The 22,899-nt window shown below is 40.8% G+C and overlaps 1 protein-coding gene across 1 annotated transcript; it reads right to left on the bottom strand.

Moving 5' to 3' along the window:
* Positions 1 to 3,677: 3,677 nt before the first annotated feature.
* BTNL2 (butyrophilin like 2) lies at positions 3,678 to 17,888 on the bottom strand. The gene is made up of 8 exons (XM_017522748.2): positions 17,809 to 17,888; positions 15,320 to 15,667; positions 13,271 to 13,552; positions 12,151 to 12,171; positions 7,127 to 7,474; positions 5,836 to 6,117; positions 5,062 to 5,155; positions 3,678 to 4,490 (listed from the first exon to the last, which is right to left on the bottom strand). Exons 1-7 carry the CDS (start codon positions 17,885 to 17,887, stop codon positions 5,067 to 5,069), a joined length of 1,449 nt encoding a protein of 482 aa, XP_017378237.1. The 5' UTR covers position 17,888; the 3' UTR covers positions 3,678 to 4,490; positions 5,062 to 5,066.
* Between the last annotated feature and the right edge of the window lie 5,011 nt (positions 17,889 to 22,899).

Raw genomic sequence — 22,899 nt, 5'->3', positions numbered from 1 at the left:
TGTTTCCAGGCCAGACTGCACTGGCACGATCTCGGCTGACTGCAACCTTGAACCCCCAGGTTCAATCAATTCTCCTGCCTCAGCCTCTTGAGCAGCTGGGACTACAGGTGCGCACCGCCAAGCCCAGCTAATTTTTGTATTTTTAGTTGAGACGGGGTTTCACCATGTTGGCCAGGGTAGTCTTGATCTCTTGACCTCATGATCCATCTGCCTTGGCTTCCCAAAGTGTTGGGATTATAGGTGTGAGCCACTGCCCCAGGCCGAGCTTCTCCTGTTAAATGAATCCTTTCTTCCCGATGATGGAAGAGATCCCCTTAGATTTTTTTTCTACAGTATTTGCAGATCTGTAAACCACAAGTCCTTCTAATCAACCTCTCCTGCAAACTGTATCTCCTTGGTAAAATTTCCCGGCACATACTAAGTGGCAAAGCCAGTATTTGAAGCCAGGAAGAATCAACCCAGAGCCTAGTCCTGATTTCACTGACCCTAAAGGGAGGCTTACATATTCATCAAGAAATGATCAAGGCAGGACAGAGGTAAATAAACAGTGATAAAATATTAATAGTTGTAATCAAATAGACATGGTGGGTGAGGAGGGACTTCTGGACATGTGAACCCTAAACATGGGGTAACAGGAAAACAGGAACAGATGGGGGTGGAACTGTGATACAGAACAAGAAAGGTGACAGGTTCAGCCTTAGATATTTTACTTCTTATATACTTAGGACATTCAGTATGAGGCTCAAGAGGAGTTTTTATATCTCTTCTTCAGAGTCTAAATTCATTTTTTTCTATAACAAGATTCTTCCACTTGTCACTTCTTTACTCATTTTAATGGGTGTTTGTCCTTCTAAGCTTAGGGACTGGGGAGCAGTGGCTGGTGGGAGACAGGGTAGAAAACACATGAAGGTGGATGGTCTGTTGGACTCAGAGCTTCCGGAATGTCAGGTATAACGGTGTTTATCTTATTTTCATTTGTAGCTTTGAGCAAATCAATAGGTAGTGTAGGGTCTCCAAGTAGCCTATCATTTCTGGAAAAGTGAATTCACCACGTGGCTACATCAATTAATTCTTTATTGCTGGACTCCTTTGGTACTGCTGTTTTTAGTAAAGTTTATGCAGGTATAAACTTTCCATTTCACAGACATTCCAAAAACAACGTGACTCTACCGCAAAAAAGAAAGACCTGAGGGAGGGAATTATGTCCTATTAAGGATTGTATCTGTAGGCGCTAGCACAGCACATTCAACAGGTAAGATATTCAGTAAATATCACTTTATGAAACAATTCGTGCATTTTACAAATGTTTATTGATGAATCAATATATGTCACTTTTATAGATTGTAGGGCTAGACAAAAAAGAAGAAAAAAATCACTGTCCTCATGGGTTAAATTGTACTGACAAAGGAGGAAAATGTCAGGCAGGTTAACAATTTAGTCTCTGTGGCTTCCTCCCGTCCTCTCCCTGAAACTGAGATCCAGCCAATCTGGACATCTATTCTGAGAGCGGCTCAGCTTTAATGACTACACCCAGGTGTCTATACACCAGGAGCGGGGGGAACTGCATCCTGAGGCACCAGCCCAATTACCCAGCCATCAGCCATAGGGACTTCCAGCGACTGGGGCATCATCCTCACACCACCAACCCCTCTCCTTCCTGTGGCTTTTCTAACTGGAATTGGAACTCAGAAAGTAATCACCAATTTCAGAAGCTATAGGAAAGTATGTTTTTTAATATACAGTGAGAGAACGTGACTGATAAAAAACAATTTTCATGAGACTTTCCCCCTGGAAAATGAATTTATTTATCCATAGGGCCTTCACAAGCACAGACTAACAAGCAAAGAGCTACACTGACTAGGAAAGAAGACTCAAAAGTAACTGAAAAATAATAGTTAACCTTTAGATGTTGTGCAATAAGTTATTTTAAATTACATTAGATCAAAATAATGTTAAAATATTTTCAGATAAACCTAATATATTTACTAATAAATTTAATAAATTTAAGTCTTCATAAAGATATATCAATGTAAATGTAAAAATCGTTTGTAAAACTCCAGAGACTATATAACACAAAAAGTGAACCTAATGTAAACTGTGGACTTTAGTTGAAAATAATGTGTCTCTGTTCTTTCAAGGGTTGTAACAAATGTGCCACACTAATGTAAGATGTTAGTAATGGGAAATATGGGGAGTGAGAGGAGGGACATAGGAGCTATCTGGATTTTCCATTCCATTTTGTCATAAATCTAAAACTCTTCTTAAAAATAATGTCTGTTAATTTTTTTTAAAGGAATGAAGCACTGGTACATGCTATGACATGGAAGAACTTTAAAAATATTAGGCTAAGTGAAAGAAGCCGCAACATATACACATACACACACACAGACAGATATTTTATGATTCCATTTATATAAAATATTCAGAATAGAAAAGTTCATAGGGACAGAACATAGATTACCTGGGAGTAGGGGGTGAAAAATGGGCAGTAACTGCTTCATGAGTATGGAGTTTCCTTTAGGGTGATGAAAATACTCTGGAACTAGAAAGTGATGATGATGTTACACAACAATGTAACATACAAAATACCACAGTACTGTACACTTTAAAATGGCTAAAAGGGTAAGTGTTATGTTATGTGTATTTTACCACAATTGAAAAAAATGTTTTAATAAAATAAATGTGTACATTTGTGGAAGAAGAAGGCATAGTTTCCACCATTTATGTGTTTAAATTTATGAATTTAAAAATAGAAAAAAAATACAATGGCCCAGAACAGCAAGTCCAGAGTGCTGCACGTGAGTGATCCACAGGACCGCGATGCCTGTGTGCCGTCTGCCATCCTGGAAAGCCCAGAGTGCCACTGGCAGGCATTCTCCTTCTCACCTCGAAACATCCTTTCCAAGGGTCTTTCTCGTTGACATTCTTCTTTTTTCCACATATAGTTTATCTTCTTGAAGTATGACTTTAAAATATTTTTACTGTGTTACATGTACTGCTTATATTTGTTTATTTTATAATTATTAATTTTAAATTGTGCACTTTATTTTCCTCTAACAATAAAATTGACATGTTCATATAGGTGGTACATAATTTTTCTCCTGGATTGGAAAGTCTAAAATTTTTTCCTAACTCCATTTCCTGTATTAACTTTCTCAAAAAATCTGGAGTAGGGATTTTACAACACTTTATAAGATTTCCAAGATTATATTTTAGTGATCAGATTTTTCTCCCTCTTAAGCAGCTGTATTTTTACCCACTTTTTAAAACTGTATTAAAAAAAAATTTCTCAGTTCCACCTATGTGAACAATTAAAATTCACCATCTTAAAGAAACTGATCAGGCCAAGGGCGGTGGCTCATGCCTGTAATCCCAGCACTGTGGGAGGCCAAGGCAAGTGGATCACTTAAGGCCAGGAGATTGAGACCAGCCTGGCCAACAAAGTGAAATTCCATCTCTACTAAAAATACAAAAATAGGCCAGGCGTGGTTGCACACGCCTGTAATCCAAGCTACTCTTGAGACTGAGGCAAGAGAATTGCTTGAACCTGGGAGGTGGAGGTTGCACTGAGCCAAGATCATACCACTGCACTCCAGCCTGGGTGAGACAGCAAGACTCTGTCTCAGAAAAAAAAGAAAAAGAAAAAGAAAAAACGGAACTGATCAAATCTTGATTATTCCTTTCATTTCTTCCTGTAGACTAATCTGTATTTCCCATGGGATTTTCTAAGGTTCCTTGATTATCAGATGTCAGATTGTGATTGGTAGGCTGAATCCCAGAGAACCTGGGACAGAATAGGTCTCTGAAGGGATCAGTCTCCAGCAGATTTTCCTGAGTAGAATTAAAGCACCCTTGACTTGGTATGCTAATGATCATGGAAGCCCCCTTCAAGCAGTTAGAGAAAGGAGAAAGCGATCAGGACTCAATATCATCTTGGTTTCCAGAATCCCAGATTGTTATTTTCCTTGGATATGTTGGAGATGTTCTTGTGGGTACAGAAAAAACATCCAGAGAACCTACATTAGGGAACCAAAGAATGAAGAGGGCTGTGGAGTCCCAGAGAAGGAAGTTTTGGGGAAGGTGCAGATAGGGCACTTGTCAATCACGTTACAAGAGGAGAGGTATTCAGAGGCAAGGTCAGGGGGATTGACTTGTTCAGGGGTCACCTTCAAGAAAAGGAGGCTTGGAAGAGAGGTGATGGCCCAGTACTTATTTCTTTTGCAATCTGTTGCCTAAAACTCACTGTCAGGTGACACAGAGGTGACTCCTTTCATTGCAACATGTGTTTGGCAACCTTCGGGACCCATTGCACCCTGTCCCCGGCCTCCACCTCTCAGTACCAGCTCCCTGACAGGAGTTGCCCCTGGCCCACAGAGCAGTCAGATCTCTGTGGGACGTCTGGCTGCCCGAATGTCCATGGATCACACTCTCGTTTTGTTCAGAAGAAATCAGTTTCAGATGAGCTGTATTTGAAGCCAGTATCACATTCACTGTAAAGAAAGAGAATCCATTCTGATAATTAATCAATATAACTTAATGCTATTCACAGCCAAACAGGAAGACAAGTGTTTCACGGACATAAGATATTAAAAGTGGAAGCCCTTTCTAGAGCACCCAAAAAGCCTCCCTAACAGATGAGAAATCACCAGCAAAACAGAAATCACCAACAAGGAGGTCACCTCATTTTTAAAGATCACAGGACAATGTTCGTGCCAACAAGTCTCAGTGAACACCAGCTCTCAGCCTCAAAAACGAGGATGGCTATACTACTAACTTTTTCCATCTTCCTCCTTAGCTAGATCACTGGGAAATGGGCAGCAGGGAATCAAATAATTATCTTTTAATCCTTTTGCTTCTGTTACAAGTGGAAACTCTGACCTCATTCATCACTGAGCCTGTAATGCATAGTAAGCCCTGTGCTTTCCTGTTTCTCACATTTCCTTAGTTACTGGATAGTCACTGAACGTCTCCCATGGGTGACTTCTGAAAAGGGAGGCTTGGGGAAGTACACAGTATGGTTCCCACTGCATGTGCTCCGCTGTTTCTGTTTCCTTGACTTACCTCTTTCAGCCCCTCCTCCTGAGCAGGCCTACAGCCACAGCAAGAAGCAATCCCAAAATAAACAGTGTCTTCCATAAGAAAGTCATCCTGGACTCTAAAATGGAAACCCAAGAATCCCATGAAACTGAAACTGAAACAATATCAAAATTGTGCTTTTCATCTGGGCAGCTTCTAGGCTGGAGAGAAGGGAGGGAACTGGGCATCTCAGGAGGCAGTTGGCCTGTTCCTCCCTGCTCTGGAGATGCAGAGGAGAGACTGCAAGTATTTTGTATTTGCTCGTCTCAGAAATGTACACATGCACAGACAAGCTGTTTTCCTTCCCTATTCCAGCTACATCACACAATCACTGGAATGACTTGGGGGCAGAAGGATAAAATCACTCAAGCCACAACCATGAAGATGGTGCTTATGAAAATCAGTTTCTAATTCAGAAGAAAATTTCCCATGAGAGGAAAAACACAACAGAGTGTTGTAATTGTTTTCACATCAGAAGAAAAGAATTTACAGAGAGAGTGCAGACAGGGTCAATTACGAGAATTTAGTGTGTATCCAATGATAAATATAATTGCAGGGCTCTAGTTCAGGGTGTCAGGGAGAAACTTGGAGGAGTACAATCCGAGTGTCCTGAAAACCAGCTTTGTAGAAGATAGCAGGAGACCTCGTCAGAGAGAAGCAAATCAAAATCAAAAAGGAAGAAGAGCAATACAGTGAGTAGGTCTGAGTTGGTCTTCCTATTTATTTTCCAAGCCTGAAGGAACATATGGAATCACCAACCTGAGAGAGAAAAAGTTGCTCTTTTCTCCTCGCCCAAAAAGGGGATGCTGATGGAACAAGTGACGTTCACAGTGGAGATGTTTGTGACCTGTAGCAATGTCTCCACGTGGAACAGCCCATGGCTGCCTTGAGTCAGGGCCTCGGAGGACGATGGTATCGTCTTTCCTTGCATGTCCCTCCACTGTATGTGGGGCTGTGGGAACCACCCATCTGAAGAGCATATCAGCTGCATTTCTCCATCTTTTCGCCCTTCCACAGTGATCAGTGGGGAAGAACCCAGACCTGGGGACAGAGAAAAAGAAACCGAAGTGTAGAGTCCTTTCAAGTGGCTGAGTGGAAAGCAATTTCACTGGAAGAAAAGATGGTGATGTGGGGTCTTGGGGAAGGGAGAAAAGCTTAAGGGGGATTGCACTCCACTCAGGGGTGAGGCTGGCTGGAGCATTTTCCTGTTTTGTTTGTTTGCTTATTTTTATGTTTTGTATACCTAAATCATTCTGGGATGATTAAGAGGTAGGGTAAATGTTCAAATCCAACATTTATTCTGTCCCTGAGAACAAAATAACTTTTTGGGTCACATGGACAGGATTAAAATATTGAGTAGGAGGATATTCTCAAAAATTGAAACCTTATAAATGTTTATGTTCAATGGCAGAAAATACGAGGCTCGTGTAATTTCTCAACATGCATTCCTGAGGCTATTTCCTAAACATGTTTATTAATTTAGAATCAAAATCCATGGGAGAAACACGTGGCATATCAAAGACTTCAGCCTATATGTACTCAGTGGCATCTGCTAACACTGGACGTGTCAATTCTCACACATATAGACAGTGGAAATGATGCTGCAGGGCGTGACTTCATCTTTCCCCCCGTCCCTGCCAAAGCTGTCAATCTTTTTAATTTTTGCTTACACAGTGGCTCCAGTTTAGTCTTCAAATAATTACACTTTCTAGAATTTTATCACATTTCCCCGAATTCTAATAACACACTGTAAAATAATGAATTTTTTGTAAAATATGTAGTAAAATACACAGATTTCCTTAAAGATATGGTCAATTTTTGAAGATACTGGAAAAGATACAAGTTCTATACCAAAATAATTAAATTTCATTCATTTGATTTGTGGATTTTAAGTAACTATGACAGTTCCACACACTGGAGGATTTGATATAAATCTGATGATAAATGAGCATTAAGAAAATTTCAAATGTCAGAGAAATTGTCCAGGAACTGGCATATTAAAGGGGTAGGAGCAGGTATTGAATACAAAATATCTCTCTAGACTTCTTACCTACCACCTTCAGATCCAAACTGGCCTCCTGGTAGACATCATCTTTTTCAAAAAGGCAGCGGTACTGCCCGTCGTCTGAAGGTCTGGCACTGAGTATCTGCAGCGTCAGTCTGCCGTCGTCGATGGTGTCACTCACCAGCACAGTCCTCCCTCTGTACTCCGCCATGTGCTCTCCAGCTACATGGTCCCCATCCTTATACACATGCACAGCAGGGTAACGGTGGGATCGGACCCACCTCACTTCCATGCTCCGTGCATTTGCCTTGGGGGACAGGTAACAGGTTAGCTGTATATCTTCTCCCACTCTGACAAGGATGGGCTGGGAAGGTCCAATCACTTTTAAAGAAGCTGTTGAATACAGTGGACAAAACATGACGAAAGAATCAAAATGGAACCAATAATGTCATCTCTAAGAACAGCTCCGTTGGAGTTTAGAAACCATGAGCATCCCAGGGAAGCTGTGAGGTTCAGGGTCATCCTTAGGTGAGGTGGGGGTGTCACAGACTCAGAATAGAGGTTGTTCTTCTTTAAGGGGGAATCAGTCCATGATGTGTGTCAGTCGAGTAAAATGGTAATTGAACCCCTGCCTGCTTCTGCCTGTAATTTTTTCAATTTACAGACCAATAATAAAACAATTTTGCAATTAAAACTCCCAGAATAGGATGGGCACAGTGGTTCATGCCTGTAATCCCAGCACTTTGAGAGGCCGAGGTGGGCGGATCACCTGAGGTCAGGAGTTCAACCAGCTTGGTCAACATGGTGAAATCCCATCTCTACAAAAATACAAAAATTAGCTGGGTGTGGTCTTGAATGCCTGTAGTGCAGGTACTCTGGAGGCTGAGGCAGAAGAATGACTTGAACCTGGGAGGTGGAGGTTGTAGTGAGCCGAGATTATGCCATTACACTCCAGGCTGGGTGACAAAGAGAGACTCTGTCTAAAACAAGCAAACAAACAAATCAATCTCCCAGAATGAATTGAACAGTTTATGAATTTGGCCCAGATGGCTCTGTACCTGACTCCTCATGTGACAAACTGCAATCTAACTTAGCACATCAGCCACTGAAAGCCTAACTTAGGTTACAGTTTGTTATATAGGCACTCAGGTACAGAGGCATTCTGGGGCCAACTTTATAAATTGCTCATTTTATTCTGGGAGTTTTAATTGCAAAATCATTTTATGAATAAGCCTAACTTAGGGGCTAAGCCTAACTGAGGAGTGCACTTTTGTAATAAATCTCTGAGTAGCAGCTGCTGCGCTTCAGTCAGTTGCTGGTCAACTGTTGAAACCTTATTCAAATTGGCAACACCAAGCTGCAGCCAGTAGAGCCGTCTCTGCAGCTCACTTCTATTTTCTGTACCTCATTTCCATTTTCTGTCTATAACTGCTGTCTGACCAAATTGCTGCTTTAAATTCTCTGAAACCTTTCTGATTCTGAGGGATGCCTTGTTTATGAGTCGTCTTTTGCTCAGTTAGACTCTGTTAAATTTAGTCTGTTTAAAGTTTTTCTTCTAACATTTCAATTCTGTATGATTTTAAACTACTTCTTAATGCCTCAGTTTCTTAAACTATGAATTTGGTATACAACTATCAAAATCATAACATTGTTTCAGAGTTGAACAAAATAGTTTGCATAAAGTGTCTGGAAGCCCATGCAGTGTGAGCAGAGGGCCACAGACTTGTGAGACTTGAGGGCATTGGAGCCATTCCCACCCTCTGACTTGGTAACAGGGAGGGGTTTAAAATGAGTCTCATGTGGACTTTTGGTAATGATATTTGAAGAAATCTTCATCTAGGTAGTCTTTATAGTACCTTGTAAGTCTGGTCCAGCCACTAAATTTTATTTCCCCAATGTTCTACATAGTGGAGTAACAGACACATGCCAATTAAATGTCCTCAGAATGATTTTGAAAATTAAGATTAACATTTTAAGATCAAGAATTGGGAAGGTTGGCAAAATACAAGTTGTGAAACAATGAGGAATGTGAAAAAGGGCTCTAATTCTCCCACTGTGCAAGGTGGGGAAAGATGCTCTCTGAGGGCCTTCCTGGACCCAAGCTATGTTACATTTCCATTCTCATCGGGCCTGCCCATGCCAATTTTTCTCTATTCTAAATTAAGTGCTGTCTTTTTCTATTAAATGATAAGAATGGTTTTGCATAAATTGTGATACTTTATATAGAAACACAAGCATCAAATTGTAGGCATTAACATCCCATTACGTTATTGGCCGAAAACTGCCAGCTACCTTTGTAGAGAGGAAAATCACTTCAGGTAATATTTGCCTCCCAGTTACTTCCAGCATTTTGTTTGCTTTGTCCTGTAATTTTACCTAAAACAATATTATCTTCCTCCCCTATGTATCTATTAAAGTCTGAAGATAAGAATCAGAAAAAAAATGGACTAGGGATTAGTTTGGGGCTGTTTCTCCATCCACATGTCTTACAGTAAATTACTTAATAAAACAGACTGTTTCCTCATCTTCTTTATCCATATGAGGGTTTTATTCCCTGTCTGTGACCTGTGGCACATATCAGATCTTAAACTGGCTTGCTCTGCCTGACATAGGTAATTAAGAGTTAAAATGGACTTCAATGGAGACTAAATTCCATTGTAATTCCATTACATTGCAAAATATAAGTATGGAGATTCAATTAATTTGATGCATTATAAATATAGCCAAAGTTCCTTTTGTCCAGTATCCAAGTAAAACTGAAGTTTAAAGTACTAGAAAAATTATGCAGCCCTGTTTGTTAATAATTGATGTTCTACTAGAATATGAGCTCCTTGGGAGCCGCTATGTCTAACTCACTTTTTTTCTTCATCTTTTAAGTTCAGGGATACACGTGCAGGAAGTGCAGGTCTGTTACATAGGTAAACGTGTGCCATGGTGGTTTACTGCACAGGTCGTTCCATCACCCAGGTGTTAAGCCCAGCATCTGTTAGCTATTCTTCCTGATCCTCTCCCTCCCTCCACCCCACAACAGGTGTCCAGTGTGTGTTGTTCCCTGCCATGTCTCCATGTGTTCTCATCAATCAGCTCCCACTTATAAGTGTGAACATGCAGTAGTTGCTAACCTCCTTTTTCTATGCAGTTTTGTACACAACCTTCCAGACAACTTTGTGTTGAAATGTATTGCTTTGTTTTGTTTTTGGTTGTTGTGTGTATGTTCTGAAGTGCCTCCTGAATATCCACTGAAAAATTAAATCCCTTCTGGAGTGTGAAATACACTTGAATTATACACCGATTCCTTGAAACCTGATAATCTCATCATCAAACACATAATCCTCTTTCAATCATCATATTCAATTAATGCACTACCTCATTTCTCAAATACGCTAATTATATCTAGTCTCTTAGAACTGGACACTACATTACAGATTAAATTCAACCTGTTCACTTTAAAGATGAGAAAAATAGACATGAATGAGCCAATAAAGTCACACATAAGTAATTAAGGACTTGCACTCTTAGGTTAGAGAGATGTAGATTGGAAGGCAAACATCACCATTTCTTCCTGATTTTTGGCAAATCAGATATGTCTCTAAGATTTTTTTCTTAGCTGTAAAATGAGGATAAAGCAATTAAACTTTGTAACTATTGTAAGAAAAAAATGAAACAATTCCTGTATCACATTTGGCATAGTGCCTGGCATACAATTAATATGTCAAAAAAACTAATCATTATCTTTATAAATGAAAAACATTATTACTAGAGTATGAGCAGGGATTTCAGTCTTAGGATTTCCATAGAGAGCTGTGTGTCCCATCACCAGAGCTCACCTGCAGAGCTTCTGTGCCCAGAGTCCTCCTCTCCCACCTGACAGGAAGCAAAGGGAAGCTCCATATTTCCACCTTGGTTAATTGTGGCCCCGGCAGGTCAGCATGACTTAGGAACAACACAACATGGGGTCATATTTTGTGTGCTGGGTCTCCAGTGGGTCTCAGAGAACTCAGAGGAGTGACTCTTCTCCTAAAACCTTCTTGAGAGACAGACTTGTGTCAACCTACCCCAGACACTAGCTTGACTTCCTAATCTCAGAAGGGTAAGGTACACAGGTGTGTGTCTCTCCTCAGATTGCCGAGTTACCTTGCGCCTTCCAGAGACCCTTCCCTTTATGTTTATGGCCTGACCGGATTGAAGGTGCCACATTAGACTCTGGCAGAGATTGCATTGTGTTTGTTACCCTCATTTACCTCAAAATCTCTTTTGTGGGCTGAAAGGTGTGCTTAAGCTCACCTAAAGCACACACATGCCCACATTCCTGCAGCAGGTGACTTGAGGGAGAGCAGGGTGTTGATAGAAGGAGGGCATAAGCGATCCAGGTTCTATACACCTAGGCAGGGAGCAGGCAGGTTGCCTTGGGCTGGGAGAAGAGGCCATGGAAAGGAGGGAGATTGTAAGGAGGTAAAGGGGAAACTGAAAGGGACTCAGACATCAGCTGGTTATGTTTTAAACCACTTATCTCAGGTACAATAAAATAATACCCTCAGTTCAACTATAAAGACAAAAATTATTGCCTCAGTCACAGGATCCCAGGCTGCACCTAGAAAGTAACAGTTCCTTCCCAATAGTGATTAGGTTAGGGGCCTGCTGTGGTGAGAAGCAGGTGCAGGACCCCAAAGCAGGGTTGAGTGGGGAGGTGGTGCGTGCAAATCCCAGTTATCATAATGATGCTGCCCTTGCTCACACTTGAAATGTTTTCAAAGGGCCTCCAGACCCTGGCCAGCTGTCTGCTGTCATCCCACAAACTCCAAGGTAACTCCCTTTCCCCTCAACACACAGAGTAGAGACGATGCAGTGCTCCTTATAGGTGTCCATCTGATGCTCACCGGAATCCCCATGAGCCCCCAAAGTGTCAGGTTACACGGCGCTGGTCCCCTCTGGTATTTAATGAACATAAGACCTGGTAAAGTTGTGCCTCAGTTCCTCCTCTGATCACAAGGTCTCATGGTAACTCCCCTCCCTCTGCTGGGGAGGGCAGAAGCTCCCTGCACAGGTGTGTGTCAGCACTTCATACTTACCCAGCTCAGTCTGGAGTTTCTCTGGAAAAAGAACAAGAATAACGTATTAAGGAATTTGGTGTAAAGGAAAGGAGAGAAACTACTTTTTAAAAAAGAAAGCAAGTTATATGTTATATAGGAAAGTTCAATTCATAGAAAAAATATGAAAAGCAGAAACATACGGATTATTTCCCGCTGATTACCCAATGATACAGCTTTTTTTCTTTTTCTGCACAACAAAAAATGCTCTCACTTCTATCTCCCCATGATTCTGTTGGTTTCTTCTGATATTTACAGCACAAATACTTAACTATCAGTTATAACTGATAGTTATAACATATGTTCCTTTTATAGATATACAGAAAGTACAAAATTATATGGACATAAACTATATCACCTATAATTACAAAATGGAGAGACTATGTATAATATACAATCAGCTTCATTTAAAATTAAAATATAACATTACTTTAAAGTTTTTTATCTATCCATTTATATGAATAACTGTATACTTATATTCAAATGTGGAGGGTATCCTGAAAGTTGTAGTGCAGTTATAAGATACTTAAAGCCAACAACTTTTATGTGATTGGAAATGCCTATTTATATGTAGATGTCATGCTTATCACTGAACAGTACATCATGAAGATTTTTTCAACCATTAAAATTATTTAAAAATATATATTTTTCATCAATTCTATAAAGTATATAACACAAGACTCAACACTGTACTGTTGTATTGGGGGTTGTTTTTGCTGCTATTTATAAATAAGGCTGTAACTAGTATTCTATTATGCAAATAGTTCTCTACATCTCATTATCTTCATATGATACATGCAGCACAGGAAGCCATTTCAGTTGAAGAAATATAGCTTTATTTTCTTCACAATGCAGTGAATACTCGTGAGTAAAAACAATGCAGAAGAAGAAAAGGTAGAACTCAAAAATAATGGAAGTGCTATAACAGCTATTCGGTTAAAATGGAATGCATATATTTCCAGTCATAAATGTTTTATAGCTTTCAATACATATTACTAAATGATAGATATGTCTCTTGATAAAAATATGGGGTGTTGTGGTGCAGTCCCTGGGACCTCTCCGGCTGATCTGAGCATGTTGGTCCTAGAGGCAGAGCACTGACCTGGGATGCTGATAACTGCCCCCTTCTCCTCGCTGAGGACGGGGTTGTAGATGAAGCAGGATACGGACTCTGCAGAGGCGTTCTTGACCACAAGAGTGGTTTCCACATAGAACAGGCCATCTTCATCTTGGATGTGATGCTCAGATACAGCCAGCAGCTTCTCTCCTTGGATGTCTTCCCAATACACCTGGGGCTCTGGGAACCAGCCCCTTGTAGTGCACACAAGCTGGACTCCACTTTCCCCAGATCCCTCCATGTGAATGTTAGGGGCAGACCCCAGACCTGCAGAGGGAAGCCACAGCTCTGACACCCAGAGCCCATGGAGCAGAAATCACAGAGACTGAGATCGCAGTGACACTGCTCACAGGGAGAGATGATCAGAGTTCAGGAGTCTGAGGAGCAGAAAGTTGACCAAAGTCTCCCCATTCAAATTTGAGTACAGATACACTTTATTTGTTCCCTGTCTGGGTCTTTACATTTTAGCATCGGAGAAGTATTTTTCTCCAGATCCAGAAAGGGGAATCGGAGAAGGGGAGCATGATGACATTTTGCAATGCCTCTAGCACTGTAAACAGAGATGTAGTGTAATTTATTCATTAATTCCTCTCTGCCATGAACGCCGCCTTTTTCATCTTAAAATTATCTGTATTGGGCACATTGTTTGACATTTTAGATGATGTCTGAAACTCCAATTTAGACAGAATATTTAACGTAAAGTCAGAAATCACTTCCCTGGGGCCTGTGCTTTCTGCATCTTTTGCTGGTGGCTGTGATCTTGGAAAGCAGGTGGATAAATGGAAGTATGTGAAATGTGAAGATCCATGAGTTTTTTTGTAGCTAAATATTCTATTCAACGGGTGGATGGTTTTGAGAAATCTTAATTTAGAACAATTTATGAAATCATGATTTTTTTCCCCTCTAGTATGAAACTCCCAAACCCAAACTAAGAGAACTATATTTTCCATAAACGGGAATTCTGTCTGAATCACTTGCTGGTAAAGGAGAGGCCTACTCGCTTCCCTGGGAGGCTTAGAAAACTTGTGACTTATTTGTAAATGTTCCTTATATTGAAATACAGCATTATGTTCCCTGTTCCTCATATCTCAGAAATACATGGAATCTTCCATCTGTTTTGAATCACCTCGAACATAATAAAAGTAATGAATGTCTTCCATCCATTTTGAATCACCTCAAATATAATAAAAGTAATGAATGTTAAGGAAAAAAAGTTATTAGGAAACAGCCTCCCAGGGAAGTAAAGAAGGAAGCAGTATCAGCCGGAGACGTTAACATCTCCAGAAAACTATTTTTTCCCATTTACCTTAGTAATTGGATTTACTTGATTTTCTCTGTAGTGCATAGAGGAGTTAATCCTGTCAGGGAATCATATCATGGTTTACATTTCATAAGACAGATCCATTCTTCAGTTGTCCCCTTCCTACCCACCCCTTCCTGCTTAGCTAATAAAACAGCAATCTGAAGAACCTTTCCATTCGCAGTGAGTGTGTCCAAAATAATCTGTGAGGCCCCAATTCATTGAACATTAGTACGTGGCAATCTCCAAAGCACAACATTCTTGGCCTCTTCAGTCTCATTGCTAGCTTTCTAACTGAGGGCATTTCACCAAGAAAGAACCTTTTCACACCCAGTTTCTGCATAGGCGGGGTTGGGTAGAGAACAACCGATGCCCTGAGATACAGATGTGGGGCAGTCAGCTGGCTCACTCATGCAGCAATTGGCTTGCTCTTGCACACCAGCCTGAGGCAGCACAAAAGTGTGTCTCAGCAAAATTGCTAATGACTGCATGTCATGGATTTCCAATAATCCTCAAGAACAGTCAAAACTGTGCAAATTAAATTTTGGAAAATATTTTAACACTAAGCTTGCTTTGAAGACTCAAGAACCACTTATTTTAAAATCAATCAGTGCAGAGGACTAAGCATTAGGAATTAGCTTGGTGATTCAAAGGGAATTCCTCAACTGACAAAAAGCTTACCACCAAATATACTTCTGCCTCCTGAGACCCTGTGTCTTTCCCCAGATATTCACCTGCTACTTTGAGCAGCAAGCTTGTTTCTCCACAATAGTTCCCATCCTGGAAATGACACCAGTATTGTCCATTGTCGTAGGGCTGGATGTTGTATATCTTCAGCGCCACGCTTCCCTCTGCAATGCCATCCTCTATCCACTCTACCCGGCCTTTGTACTCCTCCATCTGCATCTCAGTAACCTCCACTCCATCCCTGTGCGTGAACACAGGCGTGCTGGGCTCTGAGCGGTACCACCTCACCTCCATGTGCATTGCGGTCCTCTTGGGGAGCAGCTGGCAGGTTAGCAGGACATCTTCCCCAACCCTGGCCAGGATAGGATGAGCAGGACCAATGACTCTAAAGTCATCTACAAAATGAGTGAAAAAGAGGGATGAGGAAATGCCAATCAGAAAATCAATGTGCATGCTTTGGGGTGTCCAGTCTAACAAAATGGAGGCAATTAGAAGAGGGTGGGATGTATGTTTCATGTTTTGGAGAAATCTGGCATGAAGAATTGCACATTTGTTTGTTACACAGTCATTTTGTGTACTGAAAATAAATGCAGTTCAAAAATGTGAGTGAGATTGCTGTCTGTCAGGTACCAGCTATGTGATTTGGGGGCAAATCTATTATTCTTGGTAAGATTTTGAGATTTGAAGTCTTAATTTCTTCATCTTTAAGATACTAACACCACCATACCTGTTTTTTTTTATTCTCAAGTAAATTATTTATTACTTGAGTCATTTGTCTTCATGTAAATTGACTTTTAAATTGGAAAACTTTTTCTTGTTGTTAACATTTTATTTTCCTAAAATTTAGGTAGTAAATCAATTATTAGCTTTTTTAGCCTGTCAGGATTCCTCTTCTCCTAGATATGAAATTGAGCTTTTTTTTTTTTTTTTTTTTTTTTTTTTTTTTTTTTTTTTTTTTTTTTTTTTTTTTTTTTTTTTTTGCCTGGAGTAGGCAAGAGGCCAATTACTGGGACTATGTACAAGGCAGTTTTCAAAAGGACATTTTGTGCTGGATTAAGAACAGTGGTTTGCCTAGAGATTTTGAGTCTTCCAAACAAATTCTAAGACATGTCTGATCTCTTCCGTGTATCTCCAAATTGAAGAGATGTTTGACAGTTATGTATGTTATTATATTTGATCATTTTATGTCATGTATGATATGTTCTTTCTCATCCTAAATGCTCTGGGGCCATTTGCTCTTTCTCTGTGCAGATCCAATCCTGCTAAGAAGAACTTCCCCCTACTTAGCTACTTCTGGGTATCAAATAGCTGCTGCTCAAAAGGTGGCTAAAGAGCCTAAGTGGAGATCTGCTTGCGTTATTCATTAATGAATAATGAAGCTAGAACTTAAGATACCCCATCAGATTGACTGTTACGGGGTAGGGAGCTGCAGCACAGCGCAGAGCAGGCAGCAGCCTCATCACACCACACCAGCGCTGCAGGGCTGAGGCAGAGCCCGTGCCCTCTCATGCCCTGTCCAATGTTTTTTTCCCACTTTGCCATGCTGCATTTTCCTTGGGACTCTGACATCTCCCTCTGACACTGAATGAAAAAAATTTTTTTTTAAATTATACTTTTAATTTCTGGGTTACCTGTGCAGAACGTACAGGTTTGTTACATAGGTATACACGTGCCATGGTGGTTTGCTGCACCCATCAACCCGTCATGTACATTAGGTATTTCTCCTAATGCTATTCCTTCTCTAGCCCCCCACCCCCTGATAATCCGTGGTGTATGACGTTTCCCTCTCTGTGTCCATGCGTTGTCATTGTTCAACTCCCACTTATGAGTGAGAACATGTGGTGTCTGGTTTTCTGTTCTTGTGTTAGTTTGCTGAGAATGATGGTTTCCAGCTTCATCCATGTCCCTGCAAAGAACATGAACTAATCCTTTTTAATAGCTGCATAGTATTCCATGGTGTATATGTGCCACGTTTTCTTTAGCCAGTCTATCATTGATGGGCACACTGAATTTTTATAATTCTTTTCAAGGTGCAACATTTGACTGACAAAATTTGGCTAGTGAGATTTCCAAGTCCATTTCTTCGAGGTCTCCTTCTAATTCTTATTTTTATTTATTTAATTTTTTTGCAGCTTAATTCATGGTAAGAAGCAGCTGCATTTCTTGACCCCAAAGTACTGTCCTGTTGGAAGCAGGAGAGAATTTAACATGGTGCAACCACTGGTTCAAGTGCTTTTAATGTCTCATTTAGTCCTAAAGCCTGTGCTGGCCTCTGGGACATAGTTACTACTGTTATTCTCATTAAAAAGATGAAAGAACTAAGGCACGAAGTGCTCAAGTAACTTTCCAAAGGTGATTCAGCTAGGAGTGGAGGAGCTCCTGGGAGTGGAGGAGCTCCTTAAAAGTCAGGAGTTCCTTCTTGGACACAGGTGCGTAGGCCTCAGACTTACATGCTTAGATGTTGTTCTAGACCTTTGGACCCAGGCTAGCTCCCTGGGACTTTAGACTGTATAGTAAAGGGAGAAAGGAATCCTACCTGATTGCTTCATTGTCAGCAGGATGAAGAAGAAGGAGGCGATTAAACCAGACAGACTGTACCCTGGAAAATCCACCATCCTCCCTGGAACAAACACAAGGAAACACTGTGCCTAAGTGAGACTGTGACAACCCAGCATGCTCCATGGCTTCCACTGGTTATGCAGTCTTAACAGAGAATCCACATCAACCCCTTCACAGTCCATGAAATAGGCTTGGCTCCATTTTTCTGCAATTATTGGTCACATCCAACCCTTTTTCTAATGTGTTATATTGTGAGACAAAGTAGCAAATGTAAGAAGCCATGTTTGCTCATTTCTTCTTGCTGGCATACTTCCACAAAGCCCCTGACTCTGTGATACCTGCAGCTCTCGGGAAAGAAGCTTTAAAGACAAACAAGATTGAACACATGACCTCCCATCTCTCTTGCCTGAGTCACTCTACTTCTTAAAAGATAAGCAATCATAGTCCTTGCCTTTTCCTACACATAAGATAATGTCTGATTGAAGGATACGTCTGTAACCTATGACCAGATTTGCTCATACATCCAAACGTTGATGTTATTCGGGTTCAATGTAACTTCTGAGCTAGTTTGATGCACTGATTAATATGTAACCTACTGACATCAAAAAGGATATGGATTTGTTTCTGAATCATGAAGTTTTACTGATTATTTTGTGCATAAAATATTTTAGCCTATATATTGTCATCTGTATCCAATGATTGTAACCTCTGTATTGTACCCTCCAATGAAAAATGACAACTCCGATGTGAAGAGCCCCTATCCCTCCTCCTAAACTTCGTTACAAAAGCTTTCCAACTTGTAACAGACTTTGGAACACCCTCAACTTCATTGGTGTGTCTTCCTGCATCAATCCTGACATTTGGCTTCCAATAAATCTTTATCAAATTATTCCTGCCTCAACAACCCTAATTTCAGGAGACAATATTTTAAGCAAGTTTTTATGCATAAAGAAGTCTTGTGACTGAAATGAAAAAACACTTCAGGTAAAGGGACAATAATATTTTTAAAAACCCAGACCAAATCAAACCAAACAGAACTCCTTCGATTCATCTGTTGTGAGCTTGCAAAACTTATAGATTCAAGTATTTTTTTTTCTTGTCCTCCTCCCAATTCCTCCTGCAAAACCTTTCTTTGCCACAGTTTTCTACATGTGGAGGGAAGGGCAGGAAGACCCTGCATCCCAAGACTGCAGGCAGAAGGCCAACATTCAGTGCTCACACGCAGAGAACCCAGGGGCACAGGGATGCTACGGAAAGTGAAAGAAAGAGTAGTAGAAAGGTGGTCTGGAAAATATCTGTAAGTCGCCCTGTAGAATAGATTTAAAAACACGGGAGTGAATTAAAAAAAAGCCCAACTGCCAGAAATTGGCAAACCCAAAAACCCCACTGTACCAGCATAACAAAAACACTTCTACACAGCTAAAAAGTTTAAAACTTAACAGGACAAGGCTAGAAGGCTAATTGTACTCTTGTAAAACACAAAATTCAGAGTGAAAGAATTCTAGGATTTATTACATGTGATAGTCCAGTATTTTATTAAAAGAAAACTTGCTTCACACCAAGTAGAAAAGCCAGCTCAGGAGCAATGTTGAGTCAATTACTGCTTCCTCCTTTCCCAGAAACTAATGTTAGTAAGATTTTATGGGACGAGGGAAAAAAATCAACATTCTGAAATGGAGATTAACAACCAAATGAGTCAGGAGATTATTGTTACTCATATATTGCCCGTTTGCTTGATAAAAAATATGTACTTTCATATAAGATTATCTCTAAGGAAACTTTCATGAGCCCAATCACAATACCCAGATCTAAAAGGGCAGTATGATATTTATGTGAAAATGCAGCTGCCGGTTACAAGACAGTGCAGATCATCAGCCTCTTGCCACCTGAAACTTACCAGTCACTTCCCCTTAGACTGAAGGGTGTTGTTGATGCTTCCTTGCCTCCTCTTGTGAAAAGCAGGAACTTTTTTCCCCCACCAAGTAAGGGCAAAGAAAGCACTACAACATCCATGCCAAGCGTGATTTCTCAGATGTGTGAACTAAAATGAACCCACACTTGCTACAGACGCCTTTAGAGGCTTGTATTCCTGCAGGTCTTTTATATCAAAGCAGTGGGAGGGAAAACTTACAAATGAACTCTCAAAAAAATTGCTCAAATCAATGAAGCCTTCGAAGAATGTTGGGAAAATACATCCTAACTTTCTCTAGTGTTCAGATAGATTGGTGAGAGATTGTATCAGGGAGAATAACCACCTTGGACCAGGGTTCTTAATGGGGAAACAGGTGGTTTTTGCCCTTAGAGGACATTTGGCAATGTCTGGGGACATTTTCAGTTGTTACAACTAGGGGGAGGGGACATATATTGGGTAGAAACCAGAGATGCTGCTGAACATTCTGCGATGCACATGGCAGCCCCCACAACAAACAATCATCCAGCCCAGAACATTGGTGGTGCTGAGGAAAAGCCCTGCCACAGGGTTTGCTGTCAGGATGCTGAAAAGCTTTGGCACTTTTTTTTTGAAAATAGATAACTAGACTTAAATTGCAGTCTAAAATGATAAACTTTTGAACCCTCTGTTTTACCATTTGGATGTAGTGCAAGAATCTTCTGAAACTGCTGTTCTTATTAAATACGGTACATTTTGGTGTTGTCAAGATATATGATCTAATATGCAAATGTATCATCAAATTTTCATAAACTCATTTAATTTAATTTTCTGGATAAAGTATGTGTTAAATTGTAACAATAATTAGCAGCTTATGTTTAGGCATTAGATGATTAACAATTCTGGATTTCAAGGCCCACCCTGCGCTCCTAAAATTCATTTCAAAGAAAATTGCAAATTACTACGTATCATGGGTCATCAGAATTTTTTTCAGTAAAAGCCTCAAATGTTACTTCTCAAAATGCCAAGTAACCATAGTAACTAAGTGGTGAGAATAAGTTAATTTAGTTCACAGTTCACGAAGTTGGAAGCTTATATATATATCTATGTAGACATTAAAAACAGCTGTAGTTTATCATATGTTAAAACAATACTTTTTTTCTCTTTCTTATTTTTTTTTTTTTTTTTGAGACGGAGTCTTGCTTTGTTGCCCAGGCTGGAGTGCAATGGCACGATCTTGGCTTACTACAACCTCCGCCTCCTGGGTTCAAGTGATTCTCCTGCCTCAGCCTCCCAAGTAGCTAAGATTACAGGTGCCTGCCACCATACCTGGCTAATTTTTGCATTTTTCTTTTTTAGTAGAGACTGGGGTTTCACCGTATTAGTCAGGCTGGTCTCGAACTCCTGACCTGAGGTGATCCACCCACCTCAGCCTCCCAAAGTGCTGGGATTACAAGCATGAGCCACTGCACCCAGCCAAAACAATACATTTTTGTAGAGAAAGCTAAAATAAGATTTTAGCAAATTAAAAAAAATTTTTTTAAAATTAATTAATTAATTAATTAATTTTTTTGTGATCTTGGACATCTTATTTTACTTTCTTGAGCCTCCATTTTCTCTACTGTCTGGTGGAGACAATCATCCAAACGTTTCCCACGCTATGTCATGACCATGTGGCTGAAGGGGACATCAAGGCTCAGAGACAAGCCCCACATCACCCAAGACAAATGAGTAATGTGATCCTGGTTTTCTTGTTTTTAATATAGTGCCTCTTCCTCACTTAGCCTGCTCCACAAGAACACTGTGAGGATCAAATGGGCTGTAATGGCACTCTGACCTGCACAGTGGGATATAAATGTAACATATAAGTGGGAGACAGTGTAGCAAGTGGCAGCATTTCCCTCAAGGACATTGATTCTGTCCATATGTCCTACTTTCTAATCTGAGACAACATCCCCAGCTTCCCGTGGCCATCCTTCACCAGGGACTCCAACACTCACGTGTCTCCCTCTCTCCTTTGGGGTGAACACCTGGTGCTGCTGGGTCTTCTCACTTGGCCCCAGATGTATCCTTCATCCATAGAGCAGGGGGTCAAAGATAGGTCAGAGTTCTGAGGTGTGCAGATCAAAGACAGAACTGTGGGAGAGCCAGAGACTGTGGAGGTGGCTGCAGCTCCCCCGGGACTTTGGGTGAAGGAGACGGTAAGCCGTCTTACCCAAGCTGAAGGCAGAGCCAAATCCCTGAGGCCCTCTGAAAATGAGATTGCATTATGAAAATCAGAATAGCACATTCACCTTCTACCAGCTGTAATCCTCTTGAAAGTGAAACTCAGGGGACAAGTGGACTTTGGCTGGGTTCAGTTGCGAATTCTGCAGACCTGCAGACAAATCACGACACTGGCAATTCTCACCTTCCGCAGAAAGCCAAGGCATTCATGGGAGCCTTATCTGCAGCTCCCCAACTCCCCCACACCTTCCCCCCAGTTAGGTCCTCACGCAGACGCCACCATCCCGCACCTTGTTTGGGTGCTGTCTTCACACTTCCCTCCACCTTGCCACACATCAAAGATTCCCAACTAGTGTCAAGTCTCCACCAGAGCATGGCACTCATAGAGCTGGAGTTGGAAGCAAAACTGAACGTCAAATGTGCCTTCCCTTATTCCACTGATGAGAAAGTAGAGGCCCAGGGAAAGGAATGTCCCTCTGCAGGATCAGAGCACCAGCCACGGTCCCTTGCGGCTACGTCAGTGCTCCTTTACTCAGGTACTTTATCTCCCTTTGCTGAGTCATAAAAGGTTTAATTACTCGCATATATTTACCAAAGAAATTTAATAAGCTTCTCAGCATAATACTTGGGCCCGAAGAGCATAATAACAGGGATTTTACAGGCACATTTGGTGTGTGTGTGTTTCTGCTAGATTTTCCTTTACATTCCCCTTAATCTGTGTTCCTTGAGCTAGAGGGTCTCAGAGAGACATTCAGGATTCAAAAGTTCTCCAGAATAATTTTTGATTTAATTGTAGATTTTCATGTCAATGTAAACTTTGTAGCATTATGATGTTACAAGGTTTCAGTTAATTTTTTCCTGAAGTTTCTTTCCCTCCCCGGGAGGGAGCAGCCCATAATTGGGCCCCCTAACTGATGGTTACTATTCTTAATAAAAGGGCTTCCCCTTCACCCT

This window comes from Cebus imitator, unplaced genomic scaffold (assembly GCF_001604975.1).
Source record: "Cebus imitator isolate Cc_AM_T3 unplaced genomic scaffold, Cebus_imitator-1.0 Scaffold24, whole genome shotgun sequence".
In the NCBI taxonomy this organism is placed as follows: domain Eukaryota; kingdom Metazoa; phylum Chordata; class Mammalia; order Primates; family Cebidae; genus Cebus; species Cebus imitator.
Note: the sequence above shows the minus strand (reverse complement) of the source record. Positions and strands in the feature narration are given on the sequence as shown.

What these genes read in the sequence shown, in the direction of transcription:
- BTNL2 (XM_017522748.2), bottom strand. Translation starts at nt 17,887, where the DNA reads ATGGTGGATTTTCCAGGGTACAGTCTGTCTGGTTTAATCGCCTCCTTC. An exon ending in GGCAGTTATCAGCATCCCAG is followed by an intron (nt 12,172 to 13,270) that starts GTCAGTGCTCTG and finishes TTCTTTTTCCAG; the next exon opens with AGAAACTCCAGACTGAGCTG. An exon ending in GAAACTCCAGACTGAGCTGG is followed by an intron (nt 7,475 to 12,150) that starts GTAAGTATGAAG and finishes TGTATTCAACAG; the next exon opens with CTTCTTTAAAAGTGATTGGA.